Source organism: Lissotriton vulgaris, chromosome 6 (assembly GCF_964263255.1).
Source record: "Lissotriton vulgaris chromosome 6, aLisVul1.2, whole genome shotgun sequence".
NCBI classification, from domain to species: Eukaryota; Metazoa; Chordata; class Amphibia; order Caudata; family Salamandridae; genus Lissotriton; species Lissotriton vulgaris.
Window position 1 is genome coordinate 929857513 of NC_141694.1, and position 25748 is coordinate 929883260.

Genomic DNA, 25748 nt, shown 5'->3' on the forward strand with positions numbered 1-25748 from the left:
TTAACATATCATTTAAATAAGTGAATATAGCTCTCTGTTTAATTCCAATGGGGTTTAAGGGTGGCAGTAAACCTTGCTGTTCCCTCATTCGGGGACTATCGGTATGTCATGTCACAGCTACCGAGGGACCCCACATCACATATGACACTTTCAAGCCAGTACAGCTTTTTAGCCAATGGGTTTTTGCGTTCTTAAACCTGTAGTTTTACTCTTACTATTACACGTATGGGCTCAGCAGGCAAAGAGGCACTGGGAAGAAAGACATCACAAATGGCATAGGGACACTTGACTGCTGTCCATATAATACGGTATATGATATGTTGCTTCTTTGTCTAGTGCTTTATACCACTATTAGAGACCATAGTCACCTCAATGCTCTCTCTCAAGTGACTCCAGGGCTTGCTTTGTATGATTCCTGAGTCTCTCAGATTTCACACGCGCCTTTTCATACTAAAGTACATATTTTTCACAATCTCTGATAGGAGCCAGCAAGAAACAGAAGGGAGTCTTTTGAGGGTATGTTAATGGATGACCAGGGCATCCAGTGAGTCTTTCCCCGTGAGCGGGATGTGTCCACATGGGAAATCCAGGGATGTCCCTTCCTGTGGAGATGGATGAAGGAAATTCTAGTGATGTCACTTCCTGTGCAGATGGATTATGGCAAATGAGTTGTCCTGCTTGGCTTCTTTGTTTAAAGACAGTTTTGGTGGGAAACAAGTAATGTCACTCCATGTGCAGATGGGTGATGGGAAATCCAATCCAGTATGGCAAGACAGGTACCCAGGACATGAATTTGGGGGTGCATGCATGTCTTAAATTGGATTGTGACATAATACCTCTCACATGAAGTTCCTGCAAGGGTGTTGGACCTCTCCTTTGTTTGGTTAAACATTTGCAGAGTCCAATGTTGAACAGATAACCAAATGTAAGACCAATGGGTTATTAAGGCTACAGCATTCCAAATTGTTTCAAATAAATTGGCCTCACTGCCTTTCTGGGTCTCTGCCACTTGCTTCCTGTACATGGTTGTTTTTAATGTCTCCAGCCAGCACAATACCTGCCAGAATCGGTCTAGCAAATGAAAAAATAACAGATCCCCCAAATACCTTCAAGAACTCATCTACCAGGCAGTAAAAGAAAGATTGATAGCTGGGATCAAGAAGACTACTACACCTTTTTCAGACCAGCTTCCTTTCCATCTAAAAGCCTGCAAGTTCAATGCATAGAATACATTTGCCTTGTAGATCGAGATACATATTGCCCCTGACCTTTCTTCCACATCACCACACCATTCCACAATAGAAAGTCATGCACTTTTACTGCTACTACAAAGACTGTCTATCTAGGACTCCTTTCCCTTGATTGGCATTGAATTTCACCCACCACATCTCAACTCTACTCTTCATTCTTGAATTGTCCGTAAACATTGGAAAGCCAACCCTGACTTTGACATAGATGATTTTCTTCTTTGTGAAAGTGATGGACAGTCAGTTGGCAATTACTTTTTCACCCCTTAAGAGCATGCCGGCTCTTGGTCATGTCTCGGACCATTTATCATCCCATTTCAAATGTTGGTACCAAAGAGAAAGTTCCAGAGAGCCTGTTCTGGTTATCCTCACTCTTCCCATAGAACATCACCCTACTTCTTTCCCTCATATCTGCACTCAGGACCACTTCCTACTCCCTGCTGATCACTTAGAGCTGTCAGCCTCGTCGAAGTCCCACGTTTTTTAGGTTGAGTCTGGGCAGCAAATGCGCTGCTCTGCGAGGCATGCTGTATTCAGGTAGGGACTTGAAGCTCCGCCCATATTTTTTGAGTGGCTTGTGTCATTAACCACTGTAAACTGTGGCTGTTCATTGGTCAACAGGCTTAGTTGTCCCTCCTTAGTTCCCCCTTGTCTCTTTTTGTACCCTCCCATGTTAAGTGTGTTGTTACTCATTAGGGTTTAATTACAGCCTCAGAGCACTATTTTCTCAAATAGCTTTGTCTTACCTGCTGTTGCGGCAGGACACGCTCTCCTAAAGCTTTAAAGAAAAAATTATAGCACGGGCGCCGAACGCATTTGCAATACAATAGGTCTTGCATTTGCAAGAGTTTAAACTATTACCCTTGTAAATGACACTTGCTTTTATTTATCTGTTTTAAAAACAACAAATAAATAAAAGAAATTGTAATTTACAATGCCAATAGCTCAAGTGGGAATGAGCTATCCCAATCTATGAGGGCGGCCTCTATGGGGAGGAGGGTGGGTTGCATGTGAATCTATGAAAGCTACCAATACTGCATAACTGCAGTTACAGGTTAATAATTTATTTTCTTGTCCAGTATTAAATTGTTGTTAGATTCACATGCTTGAATCAGAATAGCTAGAGGTATGCAAAATGTAAATAAATATATACATATGTTTTAGAGAGTACTCCTGTGGATGGGGAGTAACAGTATAACCTATATATATATAAGCATGATTGTCAGACTTGTGTGACCAGAGCAGTTATACAGTATAGCCATATAGATAAACATGAGAAAAAAGGATATATATATATATATATATATATATATATATATATATATATATATTCCAATATACACTGTCACATCAATTACTCTTCCAGAGGCTCACCTCAGTGGAAGAAATGATGTTCAGCGGCCTGACCCACAGCAGCATCACTTTTATGTGCGGACTCCAAGCAGTAAGCTCTGTGAACGTGCGGGTGCTCTTCCACGTTGTAGCATGACATATCTTCCCCGGCGGAATACCCGTCCAACATCTGTTGATCTAGTTCCCACTTGTGATTCTGCTAAGAGTGTCTGCTAAAGTGTTGTTCACTCCTAACACATGCACTGCCTCCAAGTTGATTCTGTGTGTTTCCAGCCAATATCACAGGTCTTGAGCCTCTTGACATAGGAACCTTGTACCACCTTGTTTGTTGATATAAAACATGCTGGTTGTGTTGTCTGTACGACCCAGCACAGAGGCTCCTGAGATATGCGGGAGGAAGGCTTGCAGAGTGAGGAATATAGCCTTGAGGTCTAGAAGATTGAAGTGCAGTGAAATCTGGGTTTGTGACCATTTCCTCTGAATTTTGAGATCTTATAAATGGGCATCCCAGCCTTCCAGAGAGGCATTGTTTGTGATGATGTAATCCGGTTTTGAAGTTAAGAATGTTAGTCCTTGTGAGATATGCGAAACTTGGGACCACCAAGTCAGCATTTCCTGCTTCCCAGAGGTTATGTTGATCAAATCTTCGAAAGAGCCTGTCAGTTGGACCCATTGCAACTGGAGTTCTTACTGTAAATGGTCTCATTTTTCGACGAGCCAGTGGGACCAAGCTTATCGCAGAAGATATCATCCCAATTAAAATGGGCTTTCTTTTGGGAATTTTTAAGACCAGATTTGACAATCGCTGTTGTCCAGCTAGAGAACAGGTAGGCTTTGTTGCTGATGGTATCAAGATTGTCTCCTAAAAATTCCTCATTTGACTTGGAGTGGTTGAGGATTTTAGGTAGTTGACTGTGAGAACAGGCTCGAGGAACAGCCTTCCTCTTGTCAAGTTTTTGGTGTTCCACCATTGCAGAGAGCGATGCGTACGGCTGTCTACCAACACCAGGTCTGTGAGCTGACCTTGAGCCTAATTCCACTGTCGTGCTAGACACTCTTGTAATGGACGCATTTGCTGTCTTGCATGTGGCACTATGAAGATGCCATCATGCCTATTATTCTCATGAACACTCTTGCTTGGAGAGACTGTTGGTGTTGAAAAGTTGAGACTAAGGCTTGAATGCTCTGTATCCTGGCTGGACTGGGATACGCTAGAGCTGTAGATGTGTTTATGGTAGCTCCTAGATACTGATGCACGTGCGAAGGCTCTAGGTGTGACTTTGTGTAGTTGATAGTAAACTCTTAAGTCGTGCAACAGTTGAATTGTCAGCTGAGTGTGTTGTACACATTGGTGGAATGATTTGGCTTTTATGAGCCAAATCGTCCAGGTAAGGGAAGACGTGTATCTGTTGTCTTCTGAGATGTGCTGCTACTACTGCTAAGCACTTCATGAATACCTGTGGAGCTGTTGTGACACCAAATGGAAGGACTTTGAACTGATAGTGCTGTCCTTGTATTACAAACCGTAGGTACTTCCTGTGAGCAGGATGTATTGGGATGTGAAAATAGGCGTCCTTTAGGTCTAGCGTTGAAAGGAAATCGCCTTGTTGCAACAGTGGGAGCACTTGTTGCAGAGTGATCATATGAAAATGATCTGATTGTATGTAATGGTTGAGGGGCCTGAGGTCGAGAATTGGTCTCAGTGTCCCATCCTTTTTAGGAATTAGAAAATACAGCGAGTAAACCCACGTCACCTGTTCCTCTAATGGGACTAGTTGAATAGCATCTTTTTGTAGAAGTGCTAGGACTTCCTGTTGAAGCAGAGTCAGGTGATCTGTAGACATAGGACGCTGCCAGGGTGGTATGTTTGGGGGGGGTTGCTGTAAGTTCTAGGCAGTAGCCATGTTGGATAATCTGTCTCACCCACCTGTCCGTTGTGATGGAGTTCCAGACAGGAGGAACTATGTTAATCTGCCCCCCACAGGAGTGGAATGCTGTTGGGGGAGCAGAGGGAAGTCACTGTTTAGTTGTGGAGGAGGAGCTATTGCTGTTGTTACTGCATCCTCTTCCCTTGTTATTATTGCCCCTGTATCCTCCTCTAAAATATCCTTTGTTAGAGGATGTTTGTGTTTGTGTCTTGAAAGATGTTGCTGTGTCTGCTCCAGTCTGCTTGGAGCCTCCTCTATAAAAGGAGCGACGAAAAGAACCTCTAGTCTGTGTGGACTGTAGAGCTCCCACTGACTTTGCCGTATCTGTGTCTTTTTTTCATTTTCTCCAGTGTAGTGTCTACTTCTGGACCAAATAACTGGTTTTGGTTAAAAGGCTGGTTCAAAATTGTGGTTTGCAACTCTTGTTTGAACCCGGAAAGGCGCAGCCATGCATGTCTCCTGAGTATCACGCTAGTATTTACAGATTTAGCAGCTGTGTCTGCGACATCTAGTGCACATTTTATTGAGGCATTTGATATTAATTTGCCTTCTTGAATGAGCTCAGTTGCCTGATCTTTATACTGATCTGGAAGGTGCTGTATTAGTGTCTCTAATTGGTCGTAATGAGCCCTGTCATAACGTGAGAGAAGGGCTTGTGTATTCGCAATGCGCCATATATTTGTAGCTTGTGCAGCAATCCTTTTACCTGACGCATCAATAACTTTGGATTCCTTGTCAGGTGGGGGCGTTTCACCAGAAGTCTGTGAATTCGCTCTTTTCCTTGCATTGGACACCACCAAGGAGTCTAGTGGAGGATGTCCCTTAATATAGGTTGGGTCAGAGGGTGCAGACCTATATTTCTTTTCTATCCTTGGATTCAGTACCCTAGCACGTACAGGATCTTTGAATATTTCTGGAGCGTGCTTAATGACTCCTTTGATCATGGGAAGAATGTGAGTGGATCTGTGTGATGGCTCAAAAGTATCTAACAGAAAATCCTCCTCAATGTAATCAGAGTGCATTGTAACATTGTGGTAGATAGCAGCTGTAATGTAAATGTATGAAGCTTATATAGCGCATGACTTACCCTGGGGCATCTCCGCGCTTGCTTAGGGAACCCGTCCTGGTATTCCCCTGTGAGATAACCCTGGCAGGGTATCCACAAGGTGAAAGCCAGGCATCCCGCCGCGAGGGGCCGATGTGGAGATTAAGCAAGCTATTGCCCAGAGTCGCAGAGTGTGAACCCGTGAGTCAAGAAGGCACCGGAGCGAGAATTAACGAGTCCGTGGAATTATTGAGCCCAAGACCCGCCGAGGCGGGGAATTGAACCCTGTTCCAGGGCCAAACTCAAGCTCCAGGTCTGCCGCCTCTAACCCCTGAGCCACACTTCTCCACTTCTCCACAGCTCTGTGTAAGAGGTGATTAAAGCCAATGCTGTCCTCTGGAGGAGAGGGCTTTGATGGGTATAACTGTGGATCCAGGATATCAGGCACATTATGAGGTGGAAAAGTATAAACATCCTCATCTAAAGGATATGTATTTGGGTCTGCATTCGGATCCTCCCCACCACCTAAGTCATACTCCTCATCAGTTTGTGCTGAATGTGAGGATGCAGGAGAGGCTACAGGAGAGATTTGAGGTGAAATGTAAGGAGGGATAGGAGAGGAAGGAGATGCAGGAGAGGGAGGGTGCATAGGGGAAGTTGCACAGTCCTTCTTTTTGGCAGGAACCACAGGTGTAGGTGGTGCTTCTGCTGGTCTCTTCTTATGAGGTATAGCACCCACATGTCCAGTCTTTGAGTTTATGTAGATCCTCTTTTGTTTAGGATCTGGTCTGAACAATTCTACCTCTTCTTCCTCTACAACCTTCTTCGGTGTCGATTTTTTTCGGTTTCGACAGAGGTTGTTTTTTCGTTTTGCCTTGGGAGGTGTTACAGTGTCTTGTGGCAAAGTTCTTGGTGCCGAAGGTGTTGCTTTCGGCTTGACAGGCGTGTCAGAGGGCTTCAGAACCTCGGGATCCGGCCTTGCGGGTGTGTCACCGGAGCGGCGGTCTTCAGAGTGGAAGCTGACTTTCTATCTTTATCTTTAGAAGTAGACGGCTTCGGGGCCGAAGCTTCGGTACTACTTTAGTCTGCGGTGCCGAAGGATCTTTTGATTTCGGTAACGAAGGGTCTTTCGCTTTCGGCGTGGAAGAGTCTTTTGGCCTTGGTGCCGTTGGAGGTGGTGGGATCGGCACGTGTGGTTTGCTCGGTGCCGAAGCACCTGAAGGCGTAGTTGTCTTCCTCGGAGCCGAGCTCGAAGTCTGGGCTTTAAGAGGGAGCGCTTGGTCTCAACTGGGCCCCTTGGGCGGAGTGCTGACCTTCGCCTTTGGTTTGGGTAGTGTATGGGGTGCAGGGGCAGAGGAACTCGCAAGTTGACGTGATGGAATCGAGTCGTCCGAGTCCTCTGCCTCTGATATGATCTGGAGATCCGGCGAATCATCTTCTTCTGGAACGAGCAGAACCTCGTCATCGAAGATATTCTCCGGTGCTGGGGCTGATCTCCTCATCTCGTGTCGACGGGCCCTCCGATCCCGGATAGTCTTCTTCGATCGGAAGGACGCACAAGCTGTGCAGGTCGACTCGTTGTGATCCGGCGATAGACAGAGGTTGCAAACCTCATGATGATCGCTATGCAGGAATTTTGCCTGGCATTTCGGGCATTTCTTGAATGGAGTTCTTTCCATGTGGTGTAGGCCGCACGGCGTCGATAGGCCTAACGGCCCACTTCGATGACCGGAATGGAAGTTATGTCATTGAAAAGCCTTGTCTTCGATGTCGAAGGTAGTTTCTTGAAGTTTGTGGAAGTTTTGCGCTTCTAAGTTGCTGGAAAAGTTTTTCTAGCCGGAGCGGAGAAACTTTCATCCGAACCCAGTGGCGGAAAAAAACAATCTAAGGATGGAGCCGATGCCCATGCGCAGTATTGTCCAAGGGAGGACTCACCTATATCGTGACTACAAAGACTTCTCAAAGAAGACAACAACCTGCAATCATCCAAGCCCAACACCAGGTGAGATCTAATGTATAGTGTACGATCTGCAGCTCATATGCCTCGAACATGGATTTTTAGACGGTTGATCCTAATGCCATGGATGAATAATAAAGGAATCATATCAGAAGGGGTGCTAGAATAGGGTTCTAGCATATCAACTATGGTTCCATATATTGCAGTATACTTTCAAAGACAATCAACAATACATGGCCATCTGATACTCTTTCTATTATTAGACTGAAATACTGGTGCAGTTAAAGTGGCAGTCGTCCCATTATCTTGAAGAGGGATGTCTGTTAGAATCCACGAAAGGGCATTGTGATCATTGTCCACTCTATTTACAACCCTACACACCACCCATGTTCGCCCAAAGACATAGCTTTAGCAATATAAAATCAATGTGGTCAATCAGGTCCTTACTGATCACTACCTCAACTCAATGACTACGATAATCAACGAAGTTGCCCCCCTTCAGCTAAAGAGTCTCCTCCAAAAGCTCAAAGCCGTGGTATGACTGTCTGCTTAACAAGGATAGACGAGACATGAGACTAGCAGAACGCAACTGGAGATCCACCCCATCAGCTATGCACCTCAATACTCTGAAGAAAAAAAGAAATGCTTACTTCAGGAAAATCAAACGAACAAAAGCGGACTTCTTTAGCCATCAACTAGACCAAGCAAAAAACCGACCAAAAAAGCTATTTGAACTAATCAAAATTCAATCCAAAGATGAACCACAGCGAGTGTATAGCACAACCAGCACGCTACCATCCTGTGAAGAATCTCTACCTTCTTCAACCTAAAAACAGTCAACATCAAGAAGGATCTCCTCACGGATCTAAACCTATATTCTAACCCCATCAGCAAAACACCCGTCAAACTAAAAAACAATGCTACTTGGGCATCCTTTGATACATACACAGAATAATCTATAGGCAAGATCCAAAGTACCCTGAAGCTCTCCAACCACCTCTCGGATCCTCTACCTGCAAACGTCGTAAAGGACTTTAGCCCATGGCTTCTCCCGCTCTGGACCAAAATCATTAATAGTTCTCTTCAACAAGGATCTATCCCAGACTCCCTCAAAGTGGGACAAGTATCACCCATACTTAAGAAACCCAAAGATGACCCTACTGACCTCAATAACTATCGCCCCATCTCTAATATACCTACCTTAGCTAAACTGTTAGAAAAATGTGTCCACCTCCAACTGACTAAACACATCAATCACTTTGACCTCCTCAACCAACACCAATCCGGCTTCCGTGCAGACCACAGCACAGAATCAGCCATTTTTTTTATTTTTTTATTTTTTTAAGACCAATGGTCCCAAACTTTATTTAGTTTCACAGATGAGTTAAGCAGTAGTTACACAGTGTCATAACAATGAATCATTACTGCAAACGGTACTTGGCTATCGGCACAAAATGACATGTCAATTATATACAAGTGAAAGTAAACAGTAGCCAGTGGAAATGCATTAATTCACAAGTAGCGGTGCCAGGGAATGTCTCGTGCCGCAGTGTTCGCGGCTTGCGGCACTGCGCAAGGATCAGGGTGTTCAAGAAATCCAACAGTCCTTGTATTGAATTGTGTTCCCTGTTCGTCAACAGTCTCTGCGTCAACCAAAAGATATAACTGGGAAATAAAAGAAGTGGGGGAGGGAGAAACATCTCAACAACTGTTGGACTAATATACGAGTGTGTGGTAATGTGTCTAGATCCCTAGCTATGTGTGGTGTACCCTGAATGGGCTGCGCAGGGGCGAGGGCGGGTGAGGATGTGGTGTCGCCACGGCTGCAGGGCGGAGGAGGGGGGGGAGGCAGGGCAGCGGCGGGGAGCGGCAGGGGACAGCTCTCATAGTGCAAGATCTCAGCAGTCGGGGCAGGCAGCGGGGGGGGGGGAAGGAAGGGGGGGGCGGCAGGGGGGGGGGGCAAATTCTGTGTCCTACACACAGCACAGAATCAGCCATGACTCACATAATTGATGACAAACTCCAAATTCTAGACCAAAACGGCACCTACCTCCTCATCCTACTTCACCTCTCATCTGCATTCGATACGGTCAAACACGAAAACTTACTCGATCTGTTGAATATCAGAATGGGCATCTCTGGGACAGTACTCAAATGGTTCGCCTACTTCCTTCATAACCGGACCCAGAAATTCAAAACTAATAACACTATGTACACACCTGTTCCAGTTACACTTGGTGTCCCGCAAGGTTCCTCCCTATCACCGACCCTGTTCAACCTAGTCATGGAGCCACTCACCGCACTGCTTCATGCCTAGAATGTGCAATTCCACATGTATGCGGATGATACCCAACTCTACCTCAAAGTACAATCCCCATAAGACCTCAAACTTCTCAACTCAACACATAAGGACACACAAACATGGCTGGCAGAGAACCATCTCAAACTTAATGCTCTAAAAACAGAATTCCTCCGAATAGCACCCCCCTCCAAAATCCCCATCGCCCAGGACTGGCTGAAACACCTCACTGCATTCAACGTCCAACCTATCATTGTAGACTCAGCCAAATCCTTAGGTATCACCCTCGATTCCAATCTCAATATGCAACGACATATTAGCAATGCAACCAAGGGAGCTAATTTCCGAATCAATACCTTGAGAAAGCTGAAACCCTTCCTCCCAGCCGACGACCTTAGAACTGCAGTTCAAGTGCTAGTTATCCCTCGGATTGACTATGGAAGTACCCGCTCTGCGGCCTCCTACTATCAACAACCGCACCATTAGGAGCCTACATCAATGCTGCAGCAAGGCTCATAATTGGATCAAAAAACGCTCGCACATCTCTCCGCCCTTAAAATCTCTGATTTGGCTACCGCTCGAAGCCAGAATACACCTGAAAATCGCATGCATTACTCACAAAGCCTTACATCACAGCTCGCCCAGCTACATTGCTCAGAAGCTGACAATCTCAGGAGGCTCAAGAGCCACAAGAAGCACAGAAACTCTCCTTTTGAAACCACAAAGATTCCGCAAGAAAAAAACTTACAAGCGTTCCTTCTCAGGGATGGCCCCCCGGATCTGGAATGCCCTCCTGCCAGAAATGAGACTCATCTCATCCACTGCCTCCTTCAAAATAGAAATCAAATCTATTCTCATGGCTAAATTCACTTGAACATTAACTATGCAATTACTGTTTGCCTCCCCCTTGTATTTCAGTGCCTCAATCGACCACACAATCGCATGCTACTACCTGGCATTGTGCACTCCCTGCACAAATTGCCTTATTAAGTTTCTCTATTGTGTTCTCCTTTTATATGTATGTACGAATTGCCTTATTAATTTTTCTTTATTGCGCTCTCCTCTCATATGTATGTAAAGCGCTCTGATATCTGCAAGGATCTTGTTCGCCCTATACAAAACTCAGAAAATAAAATAAATAAATAATGTTGCTTGTGGTCATGGCGCTCTTGAAAGTATGCTTGGGTGTACGATCATAGGAGGAGCGGATTTTACAGGCTCAAAGCCCATGTGTGAGAACGAATGATGCAAAATTGGGGATGCAACCGGAGATATCGTCTTTGAATAAGAGGTTGTTTATTTAGGAATATTCCAGTCTTCTTTTATTAGGTTGTATATTGTCTTTTGATGTTCAAAAACGTATTAAAATCACCCACAACTAGTGAGGGATAACTAACAGCATCTTGATCCAGATGATCATCAAAAACTTGGATGATTTTGGAATCCTTGTTCCCCTTTGTACAGTGATTGTATCAATTAAAGATCGTAATTAACAGCAGCTTACCAGAAGAAATATGGAACCCTAATATGTCCAGGGAGCTAATATCCAATAGTTTGATTTCTATTGCAAGTGACACTTTGGCCCAGATAGTTAATCCCCCTAGATGGGCGGTCCGAAGTAAATGGTACTGATTCCACACTAAAGTTCAGCTAAGCTGATCTATGAACTTGGGTCCTGAAACTTGGATTTCAATCCTGTTGCATTTCAAGAAAGTAGCTTAAGTGAATTCAATTTCGACGTGGGCACAGTTACAGTAATAGGATCAAAATTATGGGAGAAACACAATCTTGGCTGCTTCAGCCTAGAACCATTATAACTGTTCTTCAAGATCCCAGATTCCATGCTCGCCTTCACAGTAGTTGGAAAGTGAATTGTCTATAGATGGCTCTAGAGGAGAACTAAGTCAATCGACTTCCTCCAGCCCTGTTCCCCACGTGGGACACTCTAGGGGCCTCAATAAACAGAGTTGGTTTGCCGAACAGGAGGAGGCCTTGGTTTAATGGAATACAGGAACCACTTTTTAGGATTTGTTTGTAAATCAAGGTCCACTAGCCTGTCCACTATCCCACCACCCCCAGTTTCAATGACAATGAAATCATACAGGTCATTCTTTGGAGACTCACGCTCATCATAATGAAGGTCTGACCTTATTACAGAGAGACACTGTTGTGATTGGCGATCCAATAGATTACCGTGTTCTGCAAAGATTCCTTAACCTCTTTTGAGGCGGAAAATTTGGGGGGAATATTTATCATGTACAATATCAGTCTACTAGGGTTGTCTAACACGTACAGTGATACATTTTTATCAAACTGCACAGATTGTATGGGTAATTGCCTTGAGCAGACTTGCCAGTTCTTTTTCCATTTCCTTGGCCAGGAAATTGTAACAGGCGTAAATTTATGGGTTTGGGACAACTCGCAACTTTGAATGCACTGTTAACCCTATCAATTCCCAATTCACCATTGGAGATCTTCCCAACAAAGGTTCCACACCAGCGCCCCCGCCGGGGGTACGTTAATTCCTTAATAGAATGAAAATTTACATGATGAAATCTTAGATTGCAATGAGTCCACCTTCAAAGATCAGTCCTGCACCTGGCCTCTTAAATTAGTGATTTCCTCCCTCAGCAGATGTAAAATACCCGTAATTTCCTCTCTGCAGGTGATGACTTTGCCGACACTAGCCAAATACGTCACAGGGGTGCAAACCCTCAAGTCTCCCCACCTCAGGGAGTCTAATGCTGGAAGCAATGCTGGTGGGTAGTTCCAATGACTTAAGAGGCTTGAATCTATTGTGACATTTTACCGTGGGTCGCATGTTTTTTTAACTAAACCTACTGGGACTTTCCTTCCAGTAGGTTATTGTCCAAAACCAAATTTGAGATATTAGGCAAGTGTGCTATAGCACCGTCAGTTCCTTGTACCTGTGGCTTCATGTGCGGGCCATGTGATTTCTGTAGGACTGCACGCTTAAATTTCTCCAAAAAAGTCAGGAACCCTACAACCAATTTGGGAAAGAAATTAACTTCTGCCTGTATATAAAGAAAATAAACAAAGAGGATTGAGTAATAAACTTTAACAAGTATCGGGAAAGAATTTCCAATCAGTATGACCCGGCTGATGACGCGCTAGGGTGAGCATGCCCTTGCCCGGGTGTGTCCTGCGCTGCAGGGCAGGATGGTGCTTAAGCTGGGTCTGGTGACTTAGTGTAATAAAGTGTCCACTGTAGGGGCCTATGTTTGACCTCATGGTCACAGGTTCAAATCCTGACTGGTCCCCTCAGCCTACTTCCACGTTATGTTGTAGTGATTAAAGTATGGGGTCCGCCTCCTTTCCCCACCTGCACCAACCGAGGACTTGGGAGTACCCAACAGCAGAGTTCCACTCCTTGCCTGCTGAGTTAGTCTGCCCTGATTTTGAAGGAACATGCCTGATGACTGGCTACGAGGGAGATCCTGCAAGGTTCTAGCTATTTTCCCCAGACTGAGTTACTAGACAAAGGGCACAGGACCCCACTATGCCCTTCATGTTGCAGTACCACTTCATTTGTGTTATCGGTCAGGGCTTGGACTAATCTGCTTCTGTCTGAAGGCAGTTTGGAGGCACTTCTAAAAGAATGTGATGGTGTGACTCTATTGGCAAACAGAAGCCCACAATCTCCATCTAATTCATATGTGATGCCAGCCTAGAGAGGACGCGTCTGACACTACTACAAGATCTGCTTTGTCTGAAATGCAGATCATGTCCTCTCCTCCCCACTGAGCTAGGCCCACATACAGTGTTACCTTCACTGCGAGCCCGCATTTGTGCCTTGTGCCAAAAAGCCTTTGAACTATCAAGGCCAGAACAATTGCTCGATCTCGAAACATCTGGATCATAGACTACATTTCCTGGAATCATTGTTAGGGCAGAAAGACCTTTTGAAGCCACTGTGTCCAAGATGGTCAATAGAAAGGGAATTTTCCACACAGTATGAAGGTGGGATTTTGTTCACTGATTGAGAAACGTGGGGAGGACACAACAAAACTTAGTTGCAGGTGATCTAAGACAAGATATGGTGAGCTCGCCTTCAGCCTTCTCTTTCAGTTTATTGTCTCGTAGAGTCCAGTCTGGGCCATAAGATATTCTTTGCATCATCCTAGCCACCATGTAGTTTGGTGAAGGATGGTACCCAGAGGGCAGGGGTGTAGCGACCCAAGCACACAAAATTAAATGATTGGAGTGCACGGCTAGCTGAAGAAAATTCTCCTGTGCCCACAGTAATTTTCCTTAACACCTTCGACGCTCATGACGAGCTCAGCTCGTCATGATGTACACCTCTCATACACTCATGACGAGCTGAGCTCGTCATGGAGCATGGGTTTCTTAATATTTCAGCACCCAGCGGGAATTGCTCTAGCAGCCATGGAGTTAAATTCCCTGTCCAGCAAGAAATGCAATTTGATTAATATTACTGTGGAGATGTAAATTGTAAGGCTCTTGAAAGTTGTCTGCTGTGCCATAAAGGTCGGATCACCTAGTGCAGGTCTGTGCCGCTGAGTAATGAGGCGACTCACTGGTAAGGCTGAGTAAGGTCTGAACCAGGCTGCCATGAGAGACTCCGAAAAGGCTTTGTTAAATGGAAGCAAAAGGCTCCGAATGTAAAGGCTCTGGTTGCAATATTTCTGCCAAAAGATTATCCCTAGTCTCCACAGTGGGTACCTGCACATCCAAAGGCTCCGAGTACTATCACAGCAAAAAGGCACTTTTCCTAGTTGGGACACCTTATTGTGAATTCAGTTATGTTTCCGGTGACATGTTGAAGCCACTGACGTACTTTAGTTCAAGGTATAAGCCAGCATCATTTTTATCTAGGTGGATCAAGTTATCTGCCTTCTGACCATCATTATGAGGAACATGCTGCAATTCTTCCAGAGCATCGGAATTAGAGTAAAGTAGGGTTTGCATCCTCCTGAAATATTGCCACCAAGGTAATGGTACAGGGAAAGACTTATCCTCAACATTAGTCTCTCTGCCCCACTAATATCATAGCGCAATATGAGATGTGCCCAAGGCACTGTCGGCTCTGAATCTGCTTACAGGGTCAGAGCGGAATCCGGTGCCGGAACAACGGGCAGAGCCTGCAGAAAAAGTGTTGATGCACAGCCAGGGTCCAGAGGCATAAAAGACTGAGGCCAGACAGAATTAGTTGGTCCCGGGGAAGGATCTATCCTTTCCACAAGGGAGGCAAATGGATGTCCCAACGGATCTCCGGTACCCTAAAGCATGCTAAAGGGATCCAAAATCATCATGAAAAGTTGTAGCATGGTCGCCTTGAGGGCAGCAATTTTTATGCTGAGACAACCATGGCCCAGGGACTTCAGGGTGCATCCGCTGAAAAACCAGAAGTAGAACTGGCTCTGAATCGTACTCCAGAGTTGGGTTTGCCTCATTAGTGCACAGCATGTTGGATTTCCTGAGGATATGAAGAGCCTTGCTTAGATGTTTATGCTTTCTTTTGGACTTACCCTTAACTAATCTGAAGATGGCAACCAGGAAATGTACGAGGCACAACCTCGCAATTTGGAATGGGACATGCCTCGCTTCTTGTGTTGGACGAAGTAATGATTGGCTTGCCGCTCCCTGGCTGTCTCAAATACATAAGGGAGCCTTTATTGCAGGACTAGAAGTGGAGTTCGGTGCCAAGGCACGGCAGACAGACATCTTGGAGGTCTGTTACTGTATCAATTTATGAGAAGAATGGCCGAGGTTTAAACCCTTTACACCAGACTTCTCCAACAAGTAGCTCATGTGCTACTTGTAGCTATCCACCTAGCTCTTAGTAGCTCTCCTGTGTCCATAAGGTTTTGTTTGGCTTTATTCATTTATGTAAATAAATGCAAAGAGAGGGGCCCCACAATCCAAAGGGACAGGGCTCTGCGAAAAACTTACCAGTTAAAAATAATTCTGTTCGGAAACCACTATATTATTATTACTTGAACATCCAGACAATCAAAAAACATTTATACTCCCAATCTTAAATTAATTAAATTGTTCCTGCAACCTCTGACGCTGGATGTTTAATTAATAATAATATACTGGTTTCTAAAGGGAATTACTTTTGACTGGTTAATTAATTTATGTACACCAAAATTAAGACTGTGTATTCTAGACAATGTGTGTGTTTTCAGAACTCATAAACTGGTGTTTAAAAGTGGACATGTGCCTGATAAATCATTTTTCGTTCGGGAGACTTATTAGTAATAGTCGATTGGTGTCAGGGGCTTTGCACGGTTTGCTGTTATGCATTACCCATGTAGAGGCATTCCAAATTGACAAACCCTGGTTTAGATTAATTCTTGTAACCTTGCTCAATACCCTGAGGTGATCACGGTTTGTGTATGGTGGCCCCTTCAGTAAACTTTTCTGATGTGGTCACTGTTAAAGCACCAGTTGCTCGGGATGATTTTCATTGAACATAAATAGCGCTTATTACAGACCAGGCTGGATACCTCAGCTCTACACTTTTATTTGAAGTTTTGAAAATCCTAATAAAGATCCGAAAATGGTATAAGATGAGCTCCAGACCTGCATTGAAGGGTGTGGAAAAAAGAAATGGACATCAGTGGTGCCTAAATGCTGCTCTGAGTTATGCCCAGTGGTGGAACAGAGTCAAGGCGGTGGCCAATGCTGCCAGCACATAGGTGCTGTTGCAAATTTTCCAGATGCGTTTGGTGCATGAGGAAATTCACAAGAGATCTGTTTTTAGAAGTATCCAACAAAATATATCTGGCTGTCTGCCTTGTATTGATGTTATGTGTTTGTAGGCTATAAACTGTTAACGTTTTTTTTCTTACTTTGCCTTGTATTTTAAAGTAGGCTGCCACAACGCATGCCTGAATTATGCACCTCAATCTGATGAGTGTGAGTCAGATGGAGAAGCTGCCATTGCATCACATGCTGGCTGCCCTTTTCTTAAAATCATGCGTGGTACACATTTCTGCATACATTATTATTCTTGCCAAGGCTTTTATGGCGACTGTTTTGTGTTTACTTAGATTGTGGAAATACTGTTGAAAATGAAGTGTTCTAGCTCCAGATCAAGGTTACTTGCTGCACGAAACACAACACAGCTATATTACATACATAATTGGACCTCACATTGTATGTTTTGTTCCTTTCCAGGATACTTTAACCGTCCATGGCAGTGGGAGCAGATAAAGTCGAACTGCCGTCACATTGTGCAGTTCGCTTCAACAGACGATCCTTTCCTCCCATGGAATGAACAGCAGGAAGTGGCCGATGAACTTGGAGCTGAATTGCATAAATATCTGGACCGTGGTCACTTTCAAAATACTGAATTCCATGAACTAGTCGAGGCAGTTCAAAAACTGCTTGAACAATCTGAATGAATTATTTCAACCACTACCTGAATTTTCAATTACTGTTCGAAAACGTATGTTTCAGCTGCATTTATAAACACCTGGTGTGCACAAACGTCATTTAAACATATTGGCCTTATTTATGAGCCTGTTTCATCACTTTTTGTGGTGTTGCAGTCTGAATAATGCAACACGTTGCGCCATATTTATAGAGTGACGCATCTAAGCAGAGGTGTCCCTTTGTAAAGCTGTGCGCTTCATTATACCTGCGTCAGGTATAATATATGCAGGGTGGGCATTCCCCCGCAAAAAAAGGGTCATAGAAGGGGCGCAGTGAAATCTAGGACGTCACTGCATCAAAATCTTACGCCTGCGCACAGCAGGTATAAGACTGACGCAGGCACCTTTTAACATGGGATTTGCCCATGTGTAATGAACCATTGCTGGAGTAGCGTCACTTTTGCGACACACTCCAGCAATGCATCATTACTGCACCTACAGATACGTACGGAATACTGAAGTATCTGTAAATCCTTGTGACATGGAGCGCCATACAGTAAGTACGGCACAGCCATAGTGTTGCAAGGAGGATGCACTAAAAAGTGTTGCATTGCTGTTTTCACGCAGCAATACTTCATAAATGAGGCCCATGGTAGTTCTAGCAGGTGGAGTGGTAAATTGTTACCTGTTTTAATAATTCACAAAGATTATTTGAAATTGCACGATTCTTAAATGAACTAAGAATGCGAATAATGAAGGTTGTTTTGCTAAAGAATGTGTCATTGGCTCAATTTGCCATTTGTGGTGTCGGTGAATGTGGGAGAAAGTAACTGCAGGGTAGAAGGAAGAGTGAAATTAGGTTTTGGGTCCAGATTCACTCTCACACACACACACACCTCTCCATAGGTTTGAGGCTAGTGCTACTGGAATTAGCCACAAAAACTACTGTGGGTAAGCATTTGGCAAACACACCTGCACTGTCCTGGTCAAAATGTGTGCATGTAGATGAAGCACACCTATATCTTATACATCCCAACTTCATTAAAGAATTTCATTTTAACAGCCCTTGATTGGCTCACGGGTATGTGCGAAGCTGCCCGGGGTGACAAACGCCAGCATTACAGGCAGTGGTGCTCGCCAATAACATGATCTCACTAAAAGCATAGTGGTTAAGTGACAGACTGTCTTTGAAAACACAACAAAAGCTGCTAAAACAAACGCATTTGAAGGGCACCTTTATTATTCATTCTCGAGCTAAACTTTTTAAAGTTTGTGGGGGTGCTGCAGCACCTCCCACAACCCTCGTTCCACCGCCACTGATTTCAAGGCCTAAATGGCAGACTGCATAGGTAAGCTTTCACCGGTTTCATACTGAATTACATTTATATCCCACACCCAGGGTTGGAAACACATGCACAGGCTTATGTCTTCTACATATCAGTGCGCTCCCACGGACCATGTTTAAAGAGGTGACGTCAGATGCCCCGATTTACGATTGGGCCATATCATTTAACCAATTTTAAGTAAGTGCATCTATCCAGATGTAGTGGGTCATTTAGAGGTTTTTGTTAACTGGGCTTCTGCAAAAATTATGGCCGTGCCTCATTTAGAGATGTATCTGTGTGTGTGTGTGTGCGTGTGCGTGTGGGGGGGGGGGGGGGGGGGGGTGGATTGGTTTCTGACTGCAAAGCGTCCACCAGGTCCACTGTCCGCAACACCTTAATGGTGGCCCAGCAGCCGAAGAACAAACCTCTCCTATTCATCAGATCAGAACTAAAAGTTGTTTTCTTTCAACACCCACCCTAAAAAAATCCCTGATTTGGGGATTTATGTTTGGCAGAAAAATGCTGACCGACGGGCAGTGCACACATAAACTGAAAGTGCTTCTGCCTGGTCAGCTGAGGCACTTTTAATTTTTAAAAAATGTTGCTTGCCCAGTATTGATGTCTAAATATACAAAGTCTTTTAATAAACGAAAGGCATTTCTGAGAGGCAGTTGAAATAGCCCTCAATAACATTGCAATCTGCAGCCAGTTCATTCATGCACGTTTCAAAATCGCCTTCTAGGCGCCTCCTGAATTTATTATTTAACACCATTCAATAATCAACTGAAAAAGATCTAACAGAAGGTCATTGTAACTGATACAGCTCACAGTTCATTACCTTGGAATTACAGGTAAAAATTCGAACTGTACCCAGTTAGCTCATGCGATCTCAATCCCATCATCAGTGTTTGCAATGTTGTCATTAGTTCATATATAAATCCATTGCGTTCTTTAAGGCTATCTGCACCAAAAAGTCTTTTTAACATAAGTTGATCCACTAGTTTAAATGTTCAGCATTGAAATGGTAAAATGGTTTCCTCTGTGTCCAACGTAAAATAAATAGCCGAAACAGAAGTAATGTCATACTCCACAAAACCAAAGCATTCCCCAGTTTCTTCGTTTTCCAGGTGTTGGGTGGTGTTGCTGCGCGCTGTGACAACTAACCAATTGGCTTGATTTCCTTGGGGCAGCTCTGGCTGTTTTCAGAATTAAAATTCAAACCACTCAGTCATGTAGATACAGTTTGAAGGTGAAATGTCACCACCTTCATGGCAGTCATCAAACACCTAGAAGGAAATACAATAGTTTAAAGGTCAATTCACATGGGTACTTCCATTTCATTCTTACAAATCACTCACAGTAACTTAGGTGGGTTGGCAACAATTGAATAATATCATATACAAAAACAGCAGGAAAAGCAAATCTGTGAGAACAGTTTAGAAAGACCGCCTAAGTATTTGTAAATGTAAGTTTCATAGTATTACCCACAGCATATTTCCTAATAGGTTCTTTCAAGTTGAGTTAAACAACTGATCCATTTATCTGTCCTATACAAACGCATAGATTTAATCAATATCTAAATACAAAAATCATATACAATTTGAGCTGAAAGGAGTCAAGTTCTTCTATTTCTGCCTTATTCTTTGTAGGTGCTTTCCTTTGACTAACAGATCTTCACCAGCAGTGGTGGCTAGCACATTTTCAACAAGGTCAGAAAAACCTTCCCTGCTGAAATGTTAGTAAGACAGCAGGTAAACAAGTGATCCTTATCTCTTCCAGTGGGACCTGATATGTCCTCCACTTGGAGAAGTCTTTGAAAAACAATAGTATGGCAAATCCAATAGGTCTTGCCTTTAGGACTTATCGGCTTTTCTGATGTTTTTAGCCATGCTGTAATGCATCCCTGATGCTATGCAGCATGGCTAAAAAAAAAAATTAAAGCCTTTTTGCGGCTGTGTCATTTTGTAGTCGTGCACACCATGCAGCGTTTTTATTTCTGTTTTGTTACTGATCCAGCCAGGATCAATGTAGGAAATTGATTACTATGTGGTGTGGTTGTGAGACCTCACCAAGTAATAATATCACAATCTCTATCAGGTCCGGTTAGGTTTCTTTACGTAAACCCTTAGGTCAGTCCTGGCAGCTGTGGCACAGAGCAGTCCGGCTTAGTCAAAGGAACAAGTGTAAAGCATTTAAAAGTACCAAATCACCAGATATGTAAGAAAAATGACAATAAAAATCCAACCCCAATTTTTTTTAAAACAGAGTGTATTTTTAGCATAATTTAAGTGCTAAACTGACAAAAATCTACTGAGGGGAACTGAAGCTATGATTTTTTTTAAAGATAAAAACATTCTTTTATGATCCAATAAATCTTTGTAATCTGCACTGTCGTTCATGAACCGCTGGCTAAGATGACTACCAATCCTCTCTTGGATTGGTTACAATGGGCTAGGAGCTAGTCACTAGGTCCAGGAGGACAATTAACTGTTGGGTCCAGCAGTCTAAAAGTCCTCACAGAAGATTTCACCGGGATCGTGGTTCCAGCAAAGACGAGGTCCTGATGCTTGGGATGTAGGAGTCTGTGAAGCTGCAGGGAAGATATGGTGGGTATTCCTGGGTCCATCCCGGGGTCCTTTCCAGCCTCAGGACTTCATCTCCTACTATGCCCCCTTGAGTCCAATTGCCACTGGTCAACTGCTCTCTGGTTACAAAGGTTGTATACAGGCAAGTGTCCTTTTCATACACTAGGACCAGGGTTCACTTTGAAAATGGCCAGGAGTCCCATAGGCTTGGGGACACCTCATTTATGCTGCCTTCTTGTTTGTGGGAGGGGAGGACTCGTTTGCCAATGGGGCAATAGTTCCCACAAAGCTACCTTTCCCACTATGATTTTTCCTGGGGGTTTGAACCTCAAACAATCCTTGGACACCCCACTACCATAAAACAAGATGGGGAAGCCTTCTTCACCTGTGAGGAGCTTTGAGCACATCCCTGGGTTGTACCCAGCAAAAGGAGCCACACCCCCTGGAAACCTGGTTCTGCAACTGCTTTTTTCCCCTCTGCTTCACTAATACAGTAGCCTCTTTTGAGCTAGGCCATCTGTGGCAACTACCCGGTAGTCATCCTGCTGAAGGAGGTCACAACACCACCCTTCAGCAATACTCTTTGTTCCCTGTTCCTAGGAGCACTTTACACTTTCAAGTGACAACTGCTGCATTAAAGAGGGAAGGCTACTGAATGTCTGGGCAACAGTGGTGATTTTCAAAATTCACCTTTTCATGAAAAGTTACCTTAACCTGATGTCAAATGATTAATTGGATACCTTGGAGTAATATCTTTGGAAGTCCGAAATGGAAGTTAGGACTTAGCGCGGTGGCTAGTAAAAATCCAAGCTGGCCAACGGTACCACCGGGCTTGCTACAGTGAAATCGTCAACAAACGCTTTCAAGGTTTGTTAAATACTACGACCTTCTTTTCAATATTAAGCAGACTAGCTTGTGGGCTACCCAGGCCTTACCTTGGGGTGGCTTGCTAATATTAAAAAGGAATGTTTTGGCTTGACGAAATTATTAACAAGGGAAAAATAATGATGTGCCTTGTCGAGTCAGCAGATTTAAAGCTGCCCAACTATGCTGCAGAAGGAAGCCTAGAGTCTTGTTTTCAGTGTGTCACTGTAGTAGTGGCACGATTAAGTGCTGTCGCCCACTGCTGATATTTAACTTACTAGCCCCGGGTACCTCTAGCATCATATACTAGGGACTTATAAGCAATGCTCCCTTTAAGTATTCTTCCCCTGTGTGCAGCTGCGTAATGTTTGTGGGCACACTTTTTTGGGCTGTGCGTGATGTGACGTGCAACTATGCAGGTGAACCAGCTTCAGCTTAAAATTAGGTTTAGAAGTAGGGAATCACACTTTAAGATCTTCCCTATTCCAAGTTTTCTAAAGTGAGCATTTTAATGCACACTTTCCTAATATTGGCTTGAACATGCCAGGGTTGGATACTGTTGAAATTGATAACTCACAAAATTGTCCAGTACTTCAGTAATAGCCAATGCATACATCATTTTTTTGGCACTATAAAAAATAATCATATACTAGTTTAAAGCATTCTTCGCTTTTTATATGTTAAAAAAACTACACATCACTTCTAGGCACCAAATAATGTATGCAACAATAGGTGCTATGCCCAGGTGAAAAAGTGGACATACTGTTCATCTGTTACTGGGTCATATGAGGAGTCATGAAAGGTCTGCAAGTTACTGGGATGTAAATTGCTTGAACATGAGGCACTAGTACACATCATACATGCTATCGGATAATAGGCCAGATAATGCCAGTTACTGGGCCACATAATCCTTTTGCGTCCGGTACCGTTCCACGTACTGCTTGCCTTTCAGCTACTGGGCCACGTGGTACAGCCCTAGTTGAAACTAGGGCTCATCGTTAAGATGCCTGTACTTTTCTAAGCCATATAATAGGTGTTTTGCAGACATCCTGTAGCATAATAATTGATAATCAGGTTCACATTCAGGCTTCCATTGATTACTGGGTCACAGGAATGCTTCCCATCACTTACAGGACTACATAATGTCTGCCATAAATATGTGGTTCATAGGATTCCTGCCCACTAATTACTGGATGATTAGGCAAACATTGCTAAGACGCTATAGTCATGTCTTCTTACTAACTTCCTCTGTTTGTCTTCACGTAATTCCAATTTTCTCTGCCTTCTTCCTCAAACTCCTACTTGCACTACCTTGTTATAACTCTCACACAAGTTACACACAGTCACAAATTTCCGACTAGCGAGTGGTATAGATAAAGATCAGCTCAGTCCCACAGCAGGAGAGAGGATGTGGCGTTATGGCCAGAGCTGAACCAGGTTCCAGTCTTGGCACTGGCTTAACATCCTGTAATTATTGATCAATCACTTATTCTGCCTGTACCTAAAAACAAAATGATTGGGACTTTGAGTAATATAACTGGCGATAATGTAAAGTGCTCCAATACCTTTGGATCGAGTTTGCATTATATAAAACAGCAGAGAAACTGACATCTATCAGTAATACTTTACAAAGTATTTTACGGCAGCCAGTGAATTCTAGGAAGTGCGCGTTGCTTCAGGCACAATGCACTGAGGGAAAACACTTTGTGCATGCCTATAAGTAAGTTAAAGGAGCCAATCGGGTATTAGCCAATTGTGCATATACTTTGGGGGTTAGAGCACATGCAGTGGGGCATAGACAGCAGCACCCAGTGCATTACAGAGTCAAACGAAAAAAACAGCTTCATTATTCCAAAACCTTAGGGAAGATGATCAAACAAAAAGGGGTCCTTTCACACAATCAGTAAAGGTTTTTTCCAGACAGGTGGGGAGGAAAGCAACACTGGAGCAGAAGCAAGATGGAGGGTGCGGGGTGAGAAAAGTAATGGCAAGTGCAACATGGTGCAGGTGAGGAAGATGTACAAGAATAAGCAGGCAACGGGGGAAGTACAGTGTTAGGAAGAAGAAGCAACAGGCGAGAGAAGATGGCTTGGACGAGTAGGAGAAGCACAGGGCAAAAGAGCAACATGAAGCAGGGGAAGGAGAAGCACAAGTGGTAGAAGCACACAGGCAAGACAAAAAAGAGAAACAGTGTGGGGAGGGAGTAAGTATATAAGGGAGAAAGCTTGGAAAAAAACACATGCACTCTCAGGGAGTGTTTACCTAAAATTACAAAAAGTAGTGCTTGAAAAGCAAGCATTAGAAGTATAGAAGGCAGCCAATCAAAAGTGATGGTAAAGAGGAAATGCTCCATGAGAGGGACAAAGAAAATATCGATAAAGTGGGACATGAATATGAAGCAGGTACATGAGATAGCATGAAAGATGAGCAGTGGGAAGGCTCAAAGCCCCTTTATTATCTTATTAGGCCCACAATATGTCTCACAACAGACAGTGCATACACTGTCTCGTTGGTGAGACCTAAAAATAGATGAAATTGTGTTTTTTTTCACATTTTCCAATATATTAGCTAAAGCTACAGAAAGTTCAAGCATTTCCGTACGGCCACTAATGAAATATTCCATTACTTCCTGGTTCATAGATCCAGCCAGCCCATCTTCAGTAGCTTTTGTAGGCTCAAACCCAGCAAATTGAAAAAGAGATAAACAGTGTTTTTAAAGCCTAGTTTGCCCAAGAAATCAGTGCAATGTTATTTTAACCCCTTCGATGCTAGCCCTCCCCCCACCACCCGTGCTAAGTCTTTTATTTGGCTATTCGGGGTAGTTTGCGCTTAGGCCCCTGTAATTTTTTTTCCACATACATATCCACACCAAATTTGTGTCCTTTTCTTCCAACATCTTGCAGATTCTAAGGGTATTGGGGGTTTGTGGATTCCCCTGGAGGTGACTTAGAAACTGGCCAAAATACAGCTAGTTTGTTTTGTTCCCCGGAAAAAAGGGAAATAATGCTGCAGAAGAAGAAAGTGTCTGGATTTTTTGCTTTAAAAAAGGTATCAACAAGGGGTTGGTGGTGCTAAAATCGCCAGCTTTCAGGAACAGGCAGGATTTTGTCAAAAAACAAAAATATTCTACAAAGTTTAGGCATTTTACTGGGACATAGCCTATTTTTCGTGCATTCAACCTCCTTCCAGTTAGTGGTAGAAATGGGTGTGAAAGCAATAATGGATCCCGGGGAACTTTACATTTCTAAAAAGTAGACACAAATCTAAATTCACCAAGGTGTCATTTATGGAGATCATTCATGCTTTTTCTATAGAAACTAACAATTGACAATAAAAATGATTGAAATTGAATTGAAAAAAAAAGCCATTTGTGCCAACGTTTTCACCTGTAACTTCTTCTAAGTATGGCAGCTTTTTTAAACCAATATACATGTACGTCAGCTGGATCCTTCTGATTGCGGTACCCTGAGCCAATAACTGAGCTGCTTCTTGCGATGATTTTTCACTGTGTACCAGGTATATAGCAATTCATTTGGTAAAATATATAGAGTGGAAATTCCACACATTTCTGGAAACTAGATACCCAGGGGAGTGCAGGGAGGTGTGGCTTGCATGGATCTCTCCACGTTTTACTACCCAGAATCCCCTGCGCACCTCAAATTTAGATTAAAAAAAAACACTAAGTAGGATCACTGCACTGGCACCAATGTCCTACCACCCAGCGTTCCCCTTGGTCTCCAGATAAAAATGATGCCTCACTTGTGTGGGTGTCCAATGCATA

At 43.6% G+C, this 25748-nt stretch overlaps 2 protein-coding genes across 2 annotated transcripts in view; one reads left to right on the forward strand and one right to left on the reverse strand.

The window, feature by feature from the left end:
- Positions 1-17972, forward strand: part of RBBP9 (RB binding protein 9, serine hydrolase) — a 236958-nt gene extending 218986 nt beyond the window's left edge. Inside the window, exon 5 of the mRNA XM_086926914.1 lies at positions 16997-17972. Coding sequence (XP_086783040.1) covers positions 16997-17223 — 227 coding nt within the window. The 3' untranslated portion in view covers positions 17224-17972. The remainder of the gene's footprint in view (positions 1-16996) is intronic.
- A 439-nt stretch (positions 17973-18411) lies between these two features.
- Positions 18412-25748, reverse strand: part of POLR3F (RNA polymerase III subunit F) — a 229670-nt gene continuing 222333 nt past the window's right edge. The window contains exon 9 of the mRNA XM_086926913.1: positions 18412-19804. Within this exon, the coding sequence (XP_086783039.1) occupies positions 19727-19804 (78 nt within the window). The 3' untranslated portion in view covers positions 18412-19726. The remainder of the gene's footprint in view (positions 19805-25748) is intronic.